This window comes from Ostrinia nubilalis, chromosome 13 (assembly GCF_963855985.1).
Source record: "Ostrinia nubilalis chromosome 13, ilOstNubi1.1, whole genome shotgun sequence".
Classification (NCBI taxonomy): Eukaryota; Metazoa; Arthropoda; class Insecta; order Lepidoptera; family Crambidae; genus Ostrinia; species Ostrinia nubilalis.
Window position 1 is genome coordinate 2900628 of NC_087100.1, and position 19527 is coordinate 2920154.

Genomic DNA, 19527 nt, shown 5'->3' on the forward strand with positions numbered 1-19527 from the left:
AACATATCCTCTCCGCAAATGAAACAAAATTGATTTAGATAATTCACATAAACACTTCTTAATGCTACCATATTAAATTATACAAAGAAAACATAGTATTTTTTGAACTATCGGCGAATTAAGACTGAAATTTAGCAATTTTTGAGTGAAAGCTATAACACGTAAACAAGAGCTGCTATAGTTCCAAAATAGTGAACTGTCCTATCGATGACATTGACAGTGGGGCGCCACCGTCAATACCGGATCGCTGGTTCCGATTTTTGCCATGTTGGAAACCATATAGTTGAACGATGGTAGCGCCCCCCTGTCATTGAGTTTGGTGGGACAGTTCAGCGTGGGTCATCTATACGAAAAAATGGACGGCAGATTCAGAATCACCGACGTCAAATTAGTAAACATCATGTAATGAAAGCAATGATATTAATATCATTGAATGAAAGTCAATCATCAGCCAAAAGTTGCAATTTTGTTGTGCAGTGTAATTATTGCATTTGTATTAGAAATGTGCTAAAAATAGATTGATGAACACATTTTTTTTTGTTTTTTGACACAAGTACAAGAAAAATAAGTATGTGATTTTCAGTGCCATTGCGCAAATTATTTATTTATTGCATTCAATGAAGTAATAAAGATTGTGGCGAAAATGTATAATTTATGTACTTATCCGCTTTTCCAGATAAGTAATTTTTATAAATATTGTATGGTAGTGTAAATGGTGACAAAATTGACAGTATTTTATTTGTTGTTTAATATTTTGGTTACGTTTTTTCTATGAGTAGGCAAAAATGCAGACCTATTGACTAATGAAATATTGTATTGGTGCTTTTATTAATAGTTTACGATAAGTGATAAAACAAGTGACATTTTAACTTTTGAAAATATACTTGCCCACCTAAACATGTACCTACACTTTTTTGGATTTACACCATTTTACGGTACTATTTTGTACGAAAGTTTGTTCCACCAAAGAAGAAATACTCAGATTTTAATAATAACTTCATTCCAACCAAACAGTTGAATCTCTATACTTCTGGTAAAATCATATACCAGCTGGCCAACGCAAGTGTTTTGCAAGAAATATTTATTTATTATTTATATTGGATGAAATGTGCTTGAAAATAGATGTGCCTTATGATGTTTGAATAACAAGATTAACAATATGTATGCCTTATAATATAATAAACAAATGTAGCAGATTTATAAATATATTTTTGAAGTTACAAACTTACAACTTTAATAAAGTTGTGTAATGTACTAACATTTTTTATAATAAATGACCATTATAACATTATAGTTGTTTAATTTCTTAGTAACCTCAGATACAACGGTAATCCTCGTGGCGAACCTTTACATACCTTGAGGGGTTAATCCTACTATTATAAATGCGAAAGTTTGTATGGATGTTTAGATGTCCAGATGATAACATGTTTGTTACTCTTTCACGCATAAACTACTGAACGGATTTTGATGAAACTACAGTATTCTTTATTATCCAGAATTAGGCTATAATTTTATGACGATCTGTAACAAACTAAATTTTACGCGGGTGAAGCCGCCAGCAAAAGCCCGTCGCGACAGCAATATAATTACGCGCGAGCGATAAGGATGGGTAGCTTGGAGTCATTGGACAAAATTCTACGTGTTCACAGACCAGGCTTTAGTAGTTCCATAAATCACCAAGATTGACTAGATCCATTTACGTAAACTAGTAAATACATAGATGTAAAGTCTACTACCTCTACTATATTAATACTTTATCTTTTTAAAAATTGAGGATTAACCTAACTACACAGCTAAGTAAAATTAAATGATAATGTGATTAGGGAGTGAAACCCAAAGAATAATGCCCTCTAGTAGGGGTTGCAATTTTACTGCCTCAAAAATTATATTCCTACAGCATAAAGAAACATTGCTTATATACCTAGCATTTTTACTGCTGATTTCCTGTTTTTGGAATGGGAAAATATAGGGAAAACAAACATCTCTCGTGCTTAAATGACTAATATCACAGCCAGAGAGCTGTTCAAGCCCAGTGCAATGCTCAAACCAGTTCTCAATAAATCAGACTTTATTGGTAATCAACTTAAAAATAACATTACAGCTCTGTAAAACTAAATTAAACTATTTCTTTGCAAAAGTAATCTTCATTGCGTGTGTTGGAGTTATCTTGAAGCCTTGTAGGGCTTCTTTTGCGGCTGCTGACTGCATTTCATTTGCGAACTCCACAAAGGCAATGTCGTGCCTGTTTGGTACAAGTCTGACCTCTTTGAAGCCGGGGAATCTGTAAAAGAAGAGGTAAAGATTTAAATAAAGAAGGAAATAAGTTAAATAATAAATAAAATTAAGTCCTACTAATATTATAAATGCGAAAGTTTGGATGTCTGGATGTTTGTTACTCTTTCACGCAAAAACTACTGAACGAATTTTGTTGAAACTTTACAGTATTATTGTTTGTAACCCAGATTAACATATAGGCTATTATTAATGCTAATCTGTGACACTAAATTTCACGCGAGTGAAGCTGCGGGCAAAAGCTAGTTGATAATATTACAACATCCTTATTATGCTGTTTTAGACAGAATATGGGTTCTAGATGACTAGATTTGTAGATTTTTACGCATTTTTACATATCGCACCCTTAATAATATAGGGGCACAACTCAAAATTTTTGGTTTTTTACTTTTTGTACTAGAGAGGCATATTTTCGTCAGTTCTACAAGATGGCTTTCACAGAAATCGAAAACAATGATCAGATTAAAGAGTTCTACATTTTGTGCCCCTTCCATACTTTCATCTATCTTCCCGCTAGAAGGGCTGAATCAGAGACATGCCGATATTTGTCGAATCCGGCCCCCGCGACTGTGGTCCAATTTGGAGTTGTGCCTTTGTGTGACAAACTTATAAGTAAGTGTTAGTGAGCTAAGTCTAATTAATTCCATATATTTCTAATAATATGTTACATTTTCATTTTTATTACATTGATAAAGTCCCGTTAATCATAGAAAATTATAAAATATAACTTTAACTTTAGTTAGGCGGACCATGGATGGGTGTTTGTAGTTAAATTTATAACTCTCCTATAAAAGTAATTTGCTTCTTGGTATTAATTTTCATACCTATTGGTTGATTAGGAGCCTATAGAATGTTTTATCGCGATGCTAAGAAATAAAGCGGTGGTTATGAAATACTTCCCGACAAATAAACTAATGATTTATAAAATAAGAGACATACCTACGTGTTAAGGCTATTAACGTTCGCTCGGGGCTCGGGTTGGATTTTTACTTTGTTTATTTCATGAATAAACGCACTAGTCAGCCAAAAGGTGAATTACTTTAATATGTTAGTGTTATAATTTATAATTATATTCTTTAATTTATTACGGTCACATAAATTGATGCTAATTAATCACTCAGATTCTGAGGACTGAGGATACATCGAATTTATTTTAGAATTATCTTTTCACGTATTAAGTTACTACAATTTTACTGATCAGCTATTAGACCTTGAAATTTTCAGTTTGTCTAAATTTAAGTTCTAAAGTGCTTTTTGTCTTAAAAATGTGAGTTCGTAATGTAATCTTGTGTTAACACCAGTTTTTATTAATATGTGGCAAATATTGTACACAAAAGCAAAGAAAAAAGATCACGGAGTTTGTGATAACAAACCAAGCATACTCTGGGATAAAAATTGTACAAAATAATAAATATTGGGTAAATTTGTACAAAATAATACTCTTTGCAATACTGAAGTCAAGCAGGACGTAAAGGGCTTCTATTTGGAGGGCCAAAGATATGTATTGAGCTTTCTAATCACTAAAATGATCAAAAGCAAAATGATGATGAGTACGGAAAAATTAAAAGCAGCTATCTTCGATGGACTGCAAATCTGTGCTCTTATAAAAGACTGTATTTGTAAACCATATAACACAAATTGAATCTGAAGCATGGCTAAGGTGCTTTAGTAGTAAAATATTTTTTGGGGAATGTTAGAACACCAGAATAGATATTCTTGTGTTCAAAATTGGTTGCTAAAATCCTTCAAAAATTACACACGCCAATTTGAGTATTAAATTGTATTTTTTACAATAGCCATTTGAACTGATTCCCACATAATGTGGGTGATTATAGTAAGGGACAAGGAGAACGGTTCCTTCCACCAGGACAGCAGGATAGTGGAAAAAAGATACCAAGGTACTGGCTGTTGGACTTTAATAAGTGATTATCCTGAACAAATCCATAACAGAAAACCTTACAGAAAAAGTTTTTGTAGGTTTTTTCTTTATTTGATAAAAAGCATATTTTTTATAGGGTAAGAGTCCCTATCTATCTAAGTAAAAATATTTTGAATGCATAAAATTAGTATTTTCATGTCGGTTTTCTCAGAGAAATAGCTAATAGTCTTTATTTTAATCTAATTCGACATATCTAATAATTTTCTAGTATTCAGCACCCTACTCTTATACTGAATTGGCTATAAGCTACTATACCGCACAATAACTGTCCCCAATGTTATTGGGCGTAAATCAATATAAAAATCGAATAATACACTTATTTTTAAATATTAGAGAGCAATATTAGGGAATATGCCATATAAAACAATTCAGCCTAAGGATTAGATGGGCACAAGTACAAGTAATACCCAAAATCACAACAACAGAAATAGTAAAATAAAGGCCTAACTTTGAAATATTTTTTTAAACAATTTTTTTACATACTCGTAATCAATATTTTCAAAAATGTCTCATGTCAAATTATATAACAGATACCAGTGATGAAGTATGCTTAATTTGAAAGTTGTAGCTGATAAAATAAAGATTTTAGAGCCAATTATGTAAAAAACCGCGATCCGCCGATTGGTTTTTTGGCTTTTCCCAAAAAACTGAATTTTGGAGTTGTGCCCATTCATTATTAAGGGTGCGATATTATACTTACTGGTTGAATAACATAGACAACATCATCTCAGATGTTTCATCAGGCAGGTTGGTAAGGAACAGAATCTGGTTCGGAGGTTGTTCCACATTGACATTGTTGAGTAAGCTGGGTTGTCCAGGCCCAAGCATAGCATGTCTGCCAGCATCTTTGTTCTTCTTCTTCTTGTTGTCATCGGCGCCTTTGGGCATCTTTGGTCGCTTGGGCCTCTCTTGGAAGGTGCCCTTAATTTTTGCAATAACATCACTGTCCGTTTTGCAGTACTGTATTCTCTGTAAATATAAATTTATTTGATGCATTTATCACGGTGAAAGAGAAATAAGAGGTCAGTCAGTTATAATGTACACACGCCCACACTGTTAACTATCCATTTCTGTTTTTGCTCTCGCTCTCATCAAATGGTGATTCTTTGCGATAGAACGAGACGACATGACAGGCAAAGGATAGTTAACAGTATTGCCGATGGTACATATTAATATGAAATTTCTATAAAATAATTCTTACCATTGGTTTGTCGTAGAAAGGGAATCCTTGCATACTTCTGAGGGCGACAGTAGCACTGGATATTTCCTTGAAGATCACGAAAGCCTGCCCACGCATTTTTAATGTCTTCATTGCGACAATATCCAATATTTGGCCAAATTGCGAGAATATGGCATAGAGGGATTTCTTTAACTCCTCTTTTTTAATTTTTTCGTTGAGATTATTTATGTAAATAGTGTGGTTTGGCCTAATATCCATCGCTGAAAGAAAGTAATTTGAGGTTAGAATTTCAAAATACAGATGTTTTAAATTAATGCAATTTATATGAGGATTACATTTGTGTTTAATCTGCGTTTTATAGGAAGCATTATGAGACACAATAAGGAGTTAAGTTTTTGTAAAATGATGGAAAAACAATGTAACTTACTCATTTTAGTACGCGGTCTTCAGATATGGCAAATGTAACAATTATCAAGTACCTAGTTATTTTTATAATCAATCTAAACACGGATAAAGAATTAAACTGTGAGACTATACTGTCAATTCCTTGTTATTGAAATTATCGGAAATAATTTAAAAAATACTTAAAAAGCGCGACAACACAACGATAGCGTCATTCATAGACTCAACCATAGATTAAAGAGTATGACAACCACAGACTAGAAATTTTGTGTACAAAGACAAAAATCTTATCAAAGACAATAAAATTAGATATCCAAGAGCAAAAAAAAGTGGAGTCTGGAGACGACAAACGAAAACTGTCTTTCATGCGTGGACGCGTGGTGGAAGTTACAATAAAAGCTTTTGGGTGTCCATTTTCTTTATTCATTAACTAACAAAAATGTTGAAAAAATTTTCTACAACTTCTCCTTTCTTGCTTTGCTAGTGGCTTAAAAGAGCTTGAACCCAGAGCTGTCAACAACATCTTGACAAAAAAAGCTATCTGCTTGTCTCTGAAAATTCGCGCGCTGTCAGTCAAAGTGACAAAACACTTGAATTTTTATTACTGCATTTTTCAAAATAAATTAAATTTAGGGTTACAAACAAAAAAAGGGTATTAATAAACAATTTGCATTACTAAGAATATTCAATTAAAAAAACAGCAAAAGATGCATGATCTCGTAAATGATTTTGAAACTGTGACTCCGGATTTGTGGATTTCAAATGAACAGGCATGGAAGGAGAGACTATTAAAACTCCCTACTTGGTACCAGGTACGTTATAAATAAAATTTGCACAGTAAAATCCTCTTGGATGCCACACTCTATACACGCTTTGACTGTAAACAATGTTGACCTCTACATAACCTTTTCAGATACCTCTAATAAATTCGAATGCATCGCACAATCTTCCCGATGGGACGCTGGTTCGAATCCGCGGAATGGTACAAGATATGCACAACCCAGAATTTTACTTCGAGCAGTTCGAAATTTTTAACACAGCTACAAATGAAATAAAGAATAAAAGTGGAAAGTATCGCGACACTTCGAATGTTTTGGTATGATTTTATATATTTTTTTATGTGTTTATTTGTAGAATTCTATCTTAAAAATCTATTATTTTCTGCACAATTTTTCTTACTTGTAAACTAACATTTTATATCATCATTAATTAATTTTATAGGAAAATGAAAAAATCAACTACACAGAAAATTTAAAAAGTTCCCAACGACAAACAATGGTTGTCGTTTCAATGCCGGGTCTCAACGACTGGGCGCAGAAAATAGAAGACAATAGAAACCACTTAAAACACTTAGAACAGCAGCCGAACACATCGAAGCGACTAAGCCAGAACGCTAGCACTAAGTTAAAAAGGAGTTACGATGAAACCGATGAGGATCCGGATGCGATGGAAGTTGTGGACTCTGAGGTAGCTGTCGGCAAAGAGAGGAAGACTAGTGAGAGCACAAACGATACTGCCAATGTGGTTTCCAGAGAGCATTTACTTAATTTCCCTTTACCTGATGTTCCCAGCCAATCTTGCATTATTAAAGTGAGTAACAAAACTTTTATACTTAAACTATCTACTTGATTTCATACTTCCATAAGTTTTAGAATTCTAGATGTAGGACCTGTGCTCCTTTGCTTATTATAGTTACATATCTACATTCTACTAGCTATTAAATTTTAATGCAATAATGTGACTTTTTATTGGTAAAAAAATTTCAAAATTGGATCAGTACATTTATATTTGCATATATTACTGTTACTACTATTTTGATTTCATTTTGTGAGGAGTAAACGTTAAAACAACTACCTATTATTCCAGATATACGATGAAAGTGATAACCTCAAGCTGAACGATATGATAGAAGTGGTTGGCTTCCTCTCGGTAGACCCAGCGTTGTCCGGAGAGTTCCAGGAAGAGAAAGACCCATTACTGGAGCCCCAGATTGAGTCCCCGGTAGAGACAATCACCCACAACCCACCGCCAAGCCTTGTTCCACGTCTACACGCTGTGTATGTGAAGAAACTGAATCATTGCAATCCGTTAGTTGCAGATACTTTTGATCAAGGTAGGATAGTCGAAACAGTTTTATTTTTCCAAGTAGATTACTTCTATTCTGTGGCACTCACTATGAATATTGCGTTTTTAAGTGTCAAAACTAGTCCTTTAAGAAATTTAGCTTCATGAATGACATATTCTTAGGTAAATAAGATGTTTTAAAAATGTTTCAGGTGCCATTCTAAAGGAGGCCAATGCAGCCCGAGAGCACCTTCTAAAGGCCCTTACGGAATTGCTCCTTGGAGACCAGTTGGCAGCTGAATATCTTATTTGCCATCTTATTGCTTGTGTGTAAGTATTTGTTTTGATAAGACTTAAGAGTTGCATCGTCTTACTTTAAATTTAACAAACATCAAAAATCTCACAAAATCCATACCAAATACCATAATGGTTATTTTTAAAGTTATGGTTAAAGTACTCGTTATTGTTAAAGTTACGGTTAAAGTAAGTTTCTTGGTAGCTCTGTTGAAGGTAGTTGTATTGGTAGCTCTCTTGTAAAGCAAATCAAAGATTGTGGGACAATATTCTTATTTCTAGAGAAAAATCAAATTTCAATACTGTAACCATTTCAGGTACCTCCGTCAAGAAACCCTCAGCCTGGGTCAGTTCTGCCTAAACTTATCCAACCTGCCCACGCAGAAATACCCGAACTACGCCAAACAGCTGTACGATATCATCAAGCAGTTTGTCACCAAGAGTTACTACCTCCCTCTGACCATAGACAATATGAATACTCTGTCCTTGTTACCAAAGTAAGTATGATTGTCTTTTTTTTCTCTAAACTAAGCAATTTTTTATTATAAGGCTGGCTGTGGTCTCCTATAAACGCCGCGCCATAGGCATTGTACAGCGTCACGCCTTAGGCCGCATCACGATGCTTCTAAGCGTTTAAAGATTCAATCAGGAACGCTCCATTGAAATATAGGCGCTTGGTGAGCTTTTGGTACCGCGTATGCCAAGCGTGCTTTTGTGTCGCTGCCCGCGCCGATATCAGAAAACTGCGTAAGGATGAAAAAATTTTTTTTCTTACACAATTTTAACAATTTACAGAAAAGATTACGATTGCAATCGTCTCACAAGCGGAGTCTTACAACTCAGTAAAGACACGCACCTCGTTCTAGACGAAACTAAAATGGAACAAGGAACGCTTGATTCCACTGGAGTGCACAACATCACTGCACTCGGCAACATGATCAAGACACAGAAAGTGGAGTATGATTTCAAGTATTACAAGATGGAGTTTGACTCGGATGTATCAGTCTTGATACTTTCTGAAGGGAAATCTCTGCTGCCAGTAAGTAACTAAAGTCTCAAACTTATAAAGTTGGTTTTTAAGGTGTATACAGGGTGTAAAAGAGTTGACAAAAGTCTATATTGTCAGTTTGGCTTCATAAAAAAAATGCTCCTATCCTAATAAAATTTTTTGCCAGCTTTTTTTTCTATCTCTCATCATTATTCATGACCAACATACAGGGTTTTATGTGTGGAAATTAATAATAATTTTAATATTTTCAGAGTGATTATCATGTGCCCTTGCGTCCTGAAGAGTCGTCGCTGGAAATATTCGACGCCATCGTGGAGGCAGCTACGTATTACCTGAAGGAGGAGATCATGAATGTCATCAGGACATACCTCACTAGTCTTAAGCTTGTCAAGTATACCATCAGTGAAGATTTACAGGTAATTTGAAATGTAATCTTTTGTTTATTTTTAATATTAAAAAGCACTAAATAGTAAAATAATTCGTAAGATTAAAAAGCATCATAAAATCATATTATGCACATAAAATACCCACTTAGAACTATAATCATGCTAATGCAAGCACCACACCCTATCAAGTTAAGTTTTAATTTTCAGATTAACTAGCATAAAGGCTATAGAATAGTTTTTGAATTTAGATTTTTAGCTTGAACATGCTCTACTCAAGTGTGAACTTTTCATATTGAATTCATATTGAGCACGCTCAAGCTCAATCTTTATTGTACTGTTAACAAGTGAAATTAACATAATTCATATTCATAGTCATATTTGCTCAAATACTCCATTTTTTTTCAGTTTGTTGAAGATGACTTCATAGAAATGCGCAGTAAATCGGACAGCCAGAACCCCGTGACAGCTGACGATCTCCACCGACTTTTGGTGCTGGCGCGCCTGGTCAGCCTGTCTCGCGGCTGCGACTCCTTATCCAAGGAGTGCTGGGACATCACCAAGAAAATGGAGGAGGAGAGGCTGTATCGCGTCAAGAACCGAGTCTCTGCTATGTTATAAGCGAAATAAATCACTTTTTAGTAAATTATGTTTTATTTACTAAATGATAGTAAATGCAATTTTTGTCCTGGACCAATGTCATGAATAGCCTGAAGCACAGAAAATCTTATTTAATTCGGCGAGCTTGAATCACAATAGCCTTTCCTCCAGAACCGAGGGGTGATCTGAATAATTCATCATTACATCATACCGTAGCCTTTACAGCATATTATGTTTAACCTCAGATCATAGAATCATGGGTATTTCGCCGAAACAGTAAATTTTCTGTGTCCAGGCAGGCGAACACATGTTTTTTTATATCTATACGTATGTTATCGTTGGCAGAAAATAAAAGACTGTGTTGATGAACAGAGGTTTCCTTCCTGTATTTCCAATAATTAAAGTAAGTTGAAAATTCACACATCGTACATGGTAGTGATAGCAATGAGCATCGCAATGGCGGGTCCTGTCATAGACCAAAGACCCAATTAGATTTGTAATCTATGACAGGACGCTGTTGTACTCTATAACTCACTTGATAATGCTACGGATATAACAGTCTTCCCCCAACAACATTTATTTCTGTTACAAAAATGTTAAGCTTTTATTTCAAGAACTAATAACTGTATCTAATCTAACATTATGCATTATCTAACATAACAAAACTAAGTATAGTACTTTCTTACTCTATTATAGGTTTAATTTAACAACTTTTCTTTTTATTCTAGTACTTCTTCGTAAAGGGACCGCTTCACTCTCTGTGTTATTTCTACCCTCATCATTAAGTAACGGTATCTGAGATTCATCTCTTCCTCCCAGAACAGAAGGTTGAGCAATACAATTATCACTGTGATCATCGCTAGTATTATCAAAATTTTGATTGTTTGCTTCAACATTAGCAGAATTATTATTAGTACTCTCAACTTTATCATTGGTTGCTTCAACCCTCTCTTCTGAGTTACAATCGGTTGGCTTATATATAAAACTACTGCTAGGGCAATTATCATTAGAAATATTATAGTCATAGTCATTTATTAGTCTAAATTGCTGTTTTGGTATCTGACTGCCGACTCCCCTTATCTGATTTATGTGTCTACGCCATCTCTCCCCAGAATCTAGTTCAACTGTATAGTGTAATGAGCCTAATTTATTCAAAATAGTACCAAATTTCCATTTTTCCCGATCACTGTAATTTCTAGCTATAACTCTGTCCCCTACCTGTAATTTTCTTAACACATTGTAATTATTTTGTCCATTATTGACGTTAGGTTTGGGTAACAATAATGACAACCGTGACCGGACTTTGTAGGAAAAAAGTAAATCAGCTGGAGATTTTTTTGTAGTAGTATGAGGGGTAATTCTGTACTGATGTAAAAAATGATTTAGTTTTTCGTGAATATTATTGTCGTTAGCTTTTAACGATCTTAACTTGTTTTTTAATATTTGAACATGTCGCTCTGCTTGCCCGTTTGTGGCTGGGTTATAAGGGGCCGATCTCTTATGAAATATTCCTCGCTGTTTTAAAAACGCAGCAAATTTTGGGTTTACGAATTGAGTTCCATTATCACTAACTAGAACTTTAGGATAGCCAAATCTAGAAAATATTTCATCTAAAGTTTTTATCGTGCTATCTGTATCGATTTTGTTAATTATGTAAATTTCTGGCCATTTCGAATAGGCATCAATTAATAAAAGGAAATATTTACCTAAAAATTTACCTGCAAAGTCAATATGAACTCGCTCAAATGGTTCTGAGGGATATTCCCAGTGGTGTTTCTCTACTTGTTTTGGGTTATTTTTTTGTTTGCAACAAGCTATACAGTTATCTACCATTAATTTAATATCATTATCTATCTCTGGCCACCAGCAAAAACTTCGAGCGAGGAGTATCATTTTGTTAATACCGAAATGGCCACTGTGTAAATCATGTAAAACTCTCTTCCTTAAATTCACCGGTATTACTACTCTTTGGCCCCTCATAATACATCCGCTTTGAACAGAAAATTCACTTTGGTCAATGTTGAATCTGTCTTTAGGAGATAGTTTTTTACCTAATAATAAATTTTCCAATAGTATTTTTAATTGCACATCATTACAAGTTTCAGCAGCTAATTCTTGTACTGTTATTGGTAGGGTTGTGATCTGATTTATTTCAATAATATCAGATTCTTCACATAAGTTTGTTTCTTTCATTTGAATTGGTAAACGTGACAACCCATCAGCATTACTATTTTCTTTAGAAGATTTATATTTTATCTCATAGTTAAAAGTTTGTAAAAATATGGCATAATGTTGCATTCGAATAGCCGACATGTGTGGTAATGGTTTGTTTGGAGCAAAAATTTGAACTAAAGGCTTATTGTCTGACAGCAAAGTGAATTTTCTGCCATATAAATATTGAAAAAATTTCTTGACTCCAAATATTATAGCATATGCTTCCTTATCAATTTGAGACCATTTTCTTTGTGTTTTACTTAATGTTTGTGATGCCATTTGTATTGGTCTTTCAGTGCCATCTGGCATGACATGTGATATAACTGCACCTACTCCTATTGGCGAAGCATCAGTTGCCAAAATAATTGGTAATTTTGTAGAATAGTGTACAAGAAAAGTGTCAGATTGCATTTCCTTTTTTATTTTTTTAAAAGCTATGTCACAGTCAATCGTCCACTCCCATTTTGTTTCAAGTCTGAGTAGTTTATGTAGTGGTTCAAGTGTTGTGGCTAGGTTCCCTAAAAATCGCCCATAATAATTTACTAACCCTAAAAACGATTTTAGTTCTGTAATGTTTTTGGGTGGTGGGGCTTTTTGTATCGCATCTATCTTAGAGGGTAACTTATGTATCCCTAGTTTACTTATTTTGTAACCGCAATATTCTATTTCTTTTTGTAAAAAGCTTGATTTAGTTAAATTAATCTTTAATCCATATTCTGCAAGTCTAGAAAACACTAATTCTAATCTCTCTAAATGAACTTTGTCATTTTCCGCAGTAATTTGAATGTCATCGATGAATACAGCTATCCCTGGTATACCTTTTAATATGTTTTCTATTTTCCTTTGCCATTTTGCAGGTGCACAGTTTAAACCATACATTAAGCGTGTACATTTATAAAGTCCTTTATGTGTGTTAAGAGTGAGATATTTTTGATCCTGTTCCCGGACTTTCCATTGTAGGTACGCACATTTTAAGTCAATTTTGGAGAATTTTTCCCCACCAGCAAGTCCCGAAAACAATTCCTCTGTAGTAGGCAGAGGGTGTTCATCAACTATTATTTGAGAATTTAAACTGACCTTAAAATCACCACAAATGCGAACCTCGCCATTTGGTTTTGGTACTGCAACAATAGGTGTGGCAAACTCACTATAATCAACCTTTAATAAAATACCTTGTCTTTCTAATCTATCTAGCTCTCTCCCTACTTTGTCTCGCAAGGCAAAAGGTACAGGCCTTGCTCTTAAAAATGTTGGCTTTGCTCCTTCTTTTAATTGAATTGACACAGGTTCTCCTTTTATTTCACCTAAACAAGAGTCATCAAATAATATGCTATATTTCTTTAATAAGCTGCCTAGTGCATGGTTGTTAGAGTCATTACTAAAATTTACTGAGTTTACCTTTAAGATATCAGTTATTCTACCTTGGAAAAAATGACGTAGCCACTGACGACCAAACAAAGGGGTGTTGTTGTCCACATCAGATACCACGAACAGCTTCAGGTTTCTCTGCTTTTCATTTTGTATCTCCACCTCTACGGTAGCAACTCCTACAACATGTAATAAATTATTAGAATAAGAACGCAACCTTATTTTTGTTTTTTCCAATTTAAGAAAAGGGAATTTTCTAAGAAACTCATTGTGTTCTATAATTGATACTGCAGCTCCACTGTCTAATTCCATATTAGTAGGTATTCCATTTATTTTTGTTTTAATAATGATTTTGTCAGAATCCACTTTATTAATACACTGTACCTGGTATTCTTCTTGTTCCTGTACTGCATTGCACTCTTTTGTCTCTCTTCTCAGTTTTAAACACGATCTCTTCAAATGTCCTTTCTTCTTGCAATAACTGCATTCCGCATCTAAATGTCGGCATTTATTTGCAAAGTGTGGCCCTCCACACCGATAGCAGACTAATGACTTACTTGTAGTAATCCTTGTGACTTTGTTTATTGTGTTAGAGGTTTCAGAGATTTTACGTGTTTCAGCCCCCACTGCAATTTGAAGTGCTGTCTCAAGGGTTAATTCCTTCACTTCAAGCAATTTTCCCTGCACACGTTTGTCTGCAATTCCGCAGGTAAACTGATTTCGTAATGCTGTTGTGAGGAATGGTCCGAATCCACATGTGGCCGCCATTTTACGTAAAGCTGCCAGGTATTCACGAGCCGATTCGCCTTCCTGTTGCTGTCTGTGATGGAATGTATAATATTCTGCAATTTCCAGGGGTTGAGGGTCAAAGTGATCTAGCAGTATCTTCTTAAGATTACTATACGTTTGTGTCCTTGGCTCCGCCGGCGACAACAAGTCGCACAACGTGTCATGTACCTCAGTACCAATATAGTGCAGAAAATAGGCCACTTTGATGTCTTCATCCTGAATTCCAAATATTGTATATGCTCCCTCTAACCTGTCCAACCACCTGCTGAATCTGGTTTGTTTCCCTTCATAAAATTCTATGAAATTAGGTGGTACGTGCGGACGATCTTGTGGGTTAACATTTTGGTTACCTTTTGATTTACTTTCTGCCATCCTCGTCGCCAGTTGTTATCGTTGGCAGAAAATAAAAGACTGTGTTGATGAACAGAGGTTTCCTTCCTGTATTTCCAATAATTAAAGTAAGTTGAAAATTCACACATCGTACATGGTAGTGATAGCAATGAGCATCGCAATGGCGGGTCCTGTCATAGACCAAAGACCCAATTAGATTTGTAATCTATGACAGGACGCTGTTGTACTCTATAACTCACTTGATAATGCTACGGATATAACAACGTATAAAACTATTTTTCTGGGAAAGTTCATCAAAAGTTTTATTTGTTTTTGCTATTACAATAGCAGAATATACTACAAATAATAGCGTAGAAAAACTTAATCAAAAGTCGTTTTTCTAATTTCCTTGTTATGTCCATTACTGTTGTTTGCCAAAATGAAGGCACACTATAACAAATTGAAGCGTAATTTCATTCTAATAGCACTCTCTTTATATCTGAGAAACGTTTGGCTATCGGAAAATAAAAACATTAAATGTCAAATACTTAAAGGAAGGAAATAAAGTGAAGTTAAGTTCTTGTCCGAGTCAAAAGTATAATTTCCCTGGGTCTTCATTTCGACCCTTGTAACTAGTAACGAAACGAAAGAACTTAGAATGTAATGCACTGCACCGTTACACTCGGCCATTTCGTCCCAAAAGGCCATCAAGGCAGGACAGTACTTCGTTGACCAGTTTCGCGACAAATTGCATAAGTAGGTCCCTCCTTGGGTTTTTGTTTACTAAAAAGTCAATTTCTTTGGACGGCTTTTTGCAGCTAAACAATGGATTAATTTTATTGTTTATTTACACAGATGTAGTGTCTGTAGGGGTAAACCCATGATTTAAATAGTAAATGCATAGGGTAAATAGGTTTTTGTCTGTGGTGTCTTTTAGGCATAAATCTAATTTCTGTGGCCCTAATTTCCTTGTTTTCCGTGGCATAAAATGGCCTAGGAAATTATGAAAGACCATTTTTAATTCGGCATTAAGTAAAATTTTTAGTATTTCTTTATTGGAATAAGTTTAAAATTGTAATTTTAAGAAATGGGTATCAGAATAGATATAGAACAACTTGTTTTTAACTCTAAACTCAATCTACTGCATTTATCTTCCTTAGTTGTGTAAAAAGGTCATAATGATACAATATTAATTGGTATGTTGGCTTGCGAAGGTACACAAAAATGGGTCGAACAAAAAAAAGCAAATTACAGAAGAAAACTCAGAGAAAAAAATATTTATAATAATTTCCTTGGCTACCAAAAATTCATGACCTTATAACTTTGTTTCTAAAACGAATTATGACACCCCTTTTAGATAATATTAGCTTAGTTTTGGCTACTTAATGCAATGGGAACCTAAAAATAGTTAAAAACAAAAAAATATTTCGTACCAAGGAAATTAGGCAAAATCTCAGATCATAGAAAGAGAATAGATATGAAGTCGCGCGTAACTACAACGAGAACCAGTGTCCCCACATTTCCCCCACCACAGCTCCCACACACACATTCAACTGTGTAAAAACAAAGCGACTGAGAGTCTACGACAACATGTGCAACCGGCTTAAAAGTGCTGTGATTGGCCAGAAGGCGTGCCTTATGGCCAATCAATGGCCGCGTGACGTGACGCACACTTTGAAAAAAGCAATTAGAGAGAAGAAAGATAAAATGGAGTCGATAAGATATCGATACTTTAAATATAATAACCTGGGGGCAAGTCTCGAAATTGGTTTAAAAAATGCTTGTATGAAAACCTTTTTATTATTATACGTTATTATTATGTTCTTTAACGATTTTTGCATAAAGGAGTCAGTTCCATTTTGTATGGACGAAAAACTCAGAATCAATTATTGGGACTAAATGAAGTTACCTTATATTAATTTACCCCAACCAAAGCTCAATGTCGTTATCGATGGAGTATAGAAGTTATAGACTGACAAAGTTTGTATGAAAAGTCATGGGTTAAGTAGGTACTTGCGATTTTTACCAGTATTTACAATATTGGTAATGTATTATTATTTACTTTAATAATAATAACAGGATCACTGTAATTATTATTAACTACTATCGCGCATTAACTTTTTAATTATGGCGAAATTCGTACCGCCTATTTTTATCAAAAATAATGCCTATATTAGGCTTTCAACTAGCTCTTATAGTAATTACATAGTTGACAGTTACTAATCCCTTCTACTATTGTTATTGTTTTTGTAAAAACTTAAAAATCGCAAGCAACTCATGATTTTTTCATTCAAAATTAGAAAATAGAAAATAATAATTTACTTCTATTTATCGATAATAGGAAACCGTATTAGAACACGAGCCCTGCACTATGTTACGACCGGCACATGCGGCCGTACTGTGTATTTTCACGCGTCAGTGGATATCGCAAGAAATAAAATACATTGCGCAGTAGTTACGCATGACATAAAGTGGTTGCTAACTAAATCGTCAATGTACAACGTGTTTGAATTTTTATCACCACTAATTTCGATATCGCAGTAAATGTCACGGCACTGAATTCGTTCGTAAAAATGTTTAGTTTTTTTTTATTTATAAGCAAAATACCAATGGATTTGCAATACTTACATGTGGTAAATGACTTCATTGTTCCTGTAGTTCTTCGTTTCACTTATGTTATTGCACGTTACGACGCATTATCCAACAATATCGGAGAACATTTCCTTAGTACGACTGAATCGCGACTAACCTGGCGTCGCGGGCGATGTTCGTTTCTGGGCATATCGCGGAGACACGCGCCACGCCCCCGTTTCACATCTATTCCCTTCTATGATCTGAGGGCAAAATTGACCATTTTTGGCGAAATACCCTCATCCTTCTATGATCTGAGCTCATAATCACTTTCTGGCCAGTAAGCAGTGATGATGTTATGTGAATGAAGACTCCAGACTTTTACTCGAAGACTCGCCAAATGAATGGCTTAAATATTTAAGCTCAAAGCCGTATTTAAATATTAAAAAAAAAGTTAAAATGAAACCAGCGACCTGCCAATGTCACAGTGACGTGTCGTAATTTGGAAGATTTCGTTTGGCAATTTATTGATTCGATTAATTATCACTTTACGCATGATTCTCTCTGAAAATAACAGGGCTGTATTAAATATTTAACATGTCGAGCAAGAATAAGTCCAATGATGGCTTGAATAAAGGTAAAGGCGGTGATTCAGTGTGGAAAAAAGCCTTTACGTCTCAAACGGAATGGCCAGACAAGGTTAGTTTTCATATCACGAGACTAGTAAGAAGTCCTAAAAAACTTGATGGATATAATAAATAATACACTTCTCGCTTACAGGAAGAATTTCTAGACGTTATTTATTGGATGCGGCAAGCTATAGGCATAATATTAGGCTTAGTTTGGGGTGTACTGCCTTTGAAAGGATTCCTGGGTCTTGTACTGTAAGTTGCTCAAATTCCTTAGATATTGTTTGCCTTTTTATCCAGTCCTTAAAATCTGTATTCTCATATTCCAGATTTTTGCTTGTGAATGCGGCGGTAATATACATTTACGTGAATAACTTCCAAAGTGTTGATGAAGATGAGTTTGGAGGGACATGGGAGATCACTAAAGAAGGATTTATGACTTCATTCGCTGGGTTTTTGGTAAATACAAAACTGTCTACATTCCTACTGTAAATTTTGTAGTAGGCTAAGTAAAACAAACTTGATAAAAGATTATTCTTATTTGCTTTACCCAGTTTAGAACTGATAAGAGATTTTACTTTAGACATAGTTTTGTAATAGTCTGCTATTAAAGTTAAGTACTACATAAACCATTTGTGGAATTCTAGTTACAAACACTCAAGTTATCTTTACTGTAACCCTAAATTGAAAATTAAGATGTTAATTGTGTCACTTTTTTTCAGGTCACCTGGATTATAATGTACACAGGTCTCCACGGCAGCTTTAGTTTATGAGGCTTAAGGAAACATTAATGAGTGCACCAAATGTATTACGCCAAGATGAACTGCCAAGAGATTTGTAGTACAAACAAGTGGGAATGTGTTTTATCATTGTGTACATGCTGTAAGGGACATTATCATGCTAACTTGTAACTGAAGGATGGTTGACATGTCTTCAATTGTCTAGTTATAGTTCTAAATGTATTGTGTATCGGAATGAACTACTTTTAAATCCAGTCAAGCAATAATTTTAAAAATATATTTATTTTATTGCATTTATTATCTCTCTGGAGAAATCAATAATCATTTAAGTTTTAGCGGAATTATTTAGGATCACATGTAATTTAAAGAACAGTTGATATATGAAGGAATATTTCTATTATAATCTGGATATGGATGGTGTGAGGTGACAGTATTTTGCATTTCTGTAGCATGTATCAAATAAGACAGCAGAGCAGAATATTAGTGAATAATTGTTAAGTTTTATCAGATGTTTTACAGGGTTAAGTCAACATTTTGTTTTGTGCAGAAACTGATGCAAAGGCAATAATATTATGTAGTCTTGTTTGTAATGTTATTTGTTGTGTGAAGCCCTCAGTTTGCAATTAAGTCCTTGTTTTGAACAAATATCAAGTTTATTTGAGTAATTAAATTTTATAATACAAGAGTTGTTGTTTTTTATAAATCTGCTACTTATGAGCCTAT

General features: G+C 34.4%; 4 protein-coding genes across 5 annotated transcripts; 2 read left to right on the forward strand and 2 right to left on the reverse strand.

Annotated features, from left to right (window-relative positions):
• Window positions 1–2050: 2050 nt before the first annotated feature.
• LOC135077397 (U1 small nuclear ribonucleoprotein A) lies at window positions 2051–6021 on the reverse strand. Of its 2 annotated transcripts, none has more exons than XM_063971934.1 (4): window positions 5891–6021; window positions 5433–5671; window positions 4932–5200; window positions 2051–2281 (listed from the first exon to the last, which is right to left on the reverse strand). In XM_063971934.1, exons 2-4 carry the CDS (start codon window positions 5667–5669, stop codon window positions 2122–2124), a joined length of 666 nt encoding a protein of 221 aa, XP_063828004.1. In that variant the 5' UTR covers window positions 5670–5671; window positions 5891–6021; the 3' UTR covers window positions 2051–2121. The 2 variants fall into 2 exon arrangements, with proteins under 2 accessions (XP_063828004.1, XP_063828003.1); XM_063971933.1 differs by having other exon boundaries at window positions 5839–6020.
• A 386-nt stretch (window positions 6022–6407) lies between these two features.
• Window positions 6408–10209, forward strand: LOC135077110 (mini-chromosome maintenance complex-binding protein). Its single transcript, XM_063971677.1, has 9 exons — window positions 6408–6625; window positions 6727–6909; window positions 7035–7403; window positions 7680–7926; window positions 8090–8207; window positions 8489–8668; window positions 8967–9210; window positions 9432–9596; window positions 9972–10209. The coding sequence occupies exons 1-9, from the start codon at window positions 6521–6523 to the stop codon at window positions 10182–10184; spliced, it is 1824 nt and encodes a 607-aa protein (XP_063827747.1). The 5' UTR covers window positions 6408–6520; the 3' UTR covers window positions 10185–10209.
• Window positions 10210–10524: 315 nt separating this feature from the next.
• Window positions 10525–15140, reverse strand: LOC135077398 (uncharacterized protein K02A2.6-like). Its single transcript, XM_063971935.1, has 2 exons — window positions 14130–15140; window positions 10525–13924 (listed from the first exon to the last, which is right to left on the reverse strand). The coding sequence occupies exons 1-2, from the start codon at window positions 14251–14253 to the stop codon at window positions 10854–10856; spliced, it is 3195 nt and encodes a 1064-aa protein (XP_063828005.1). The 5' UTR covers window positions 14254–15140; the 3' UTR covers window positions 10525–10853.
• A 2776-nt stretch (window positions 15141–17916) lies between these two features.
• LOC135077111 (GEL complex subunit OPTI) lies at window positions 17917–19489 on the forward strand. Its single transcript, XM_063971678.1, has 4 exons — window positions 17917–18134; window positions 18216–18319; window positions 18394–18523; window positions 18787–19489. The coding sequence occupies exons 1-4, from the start codon at window positions 18033–18035 to the stop codon at window positions 18835–18837; spliced, it is 387 nt and encodes a 128-aa protein (XP_063827748.1). The 5' UTR covers window positions 17917–18032; the 3' UTR covers window positions 18838–19489.
• Window positions 19490–19527: the final 38 nt, after the last annotated feature.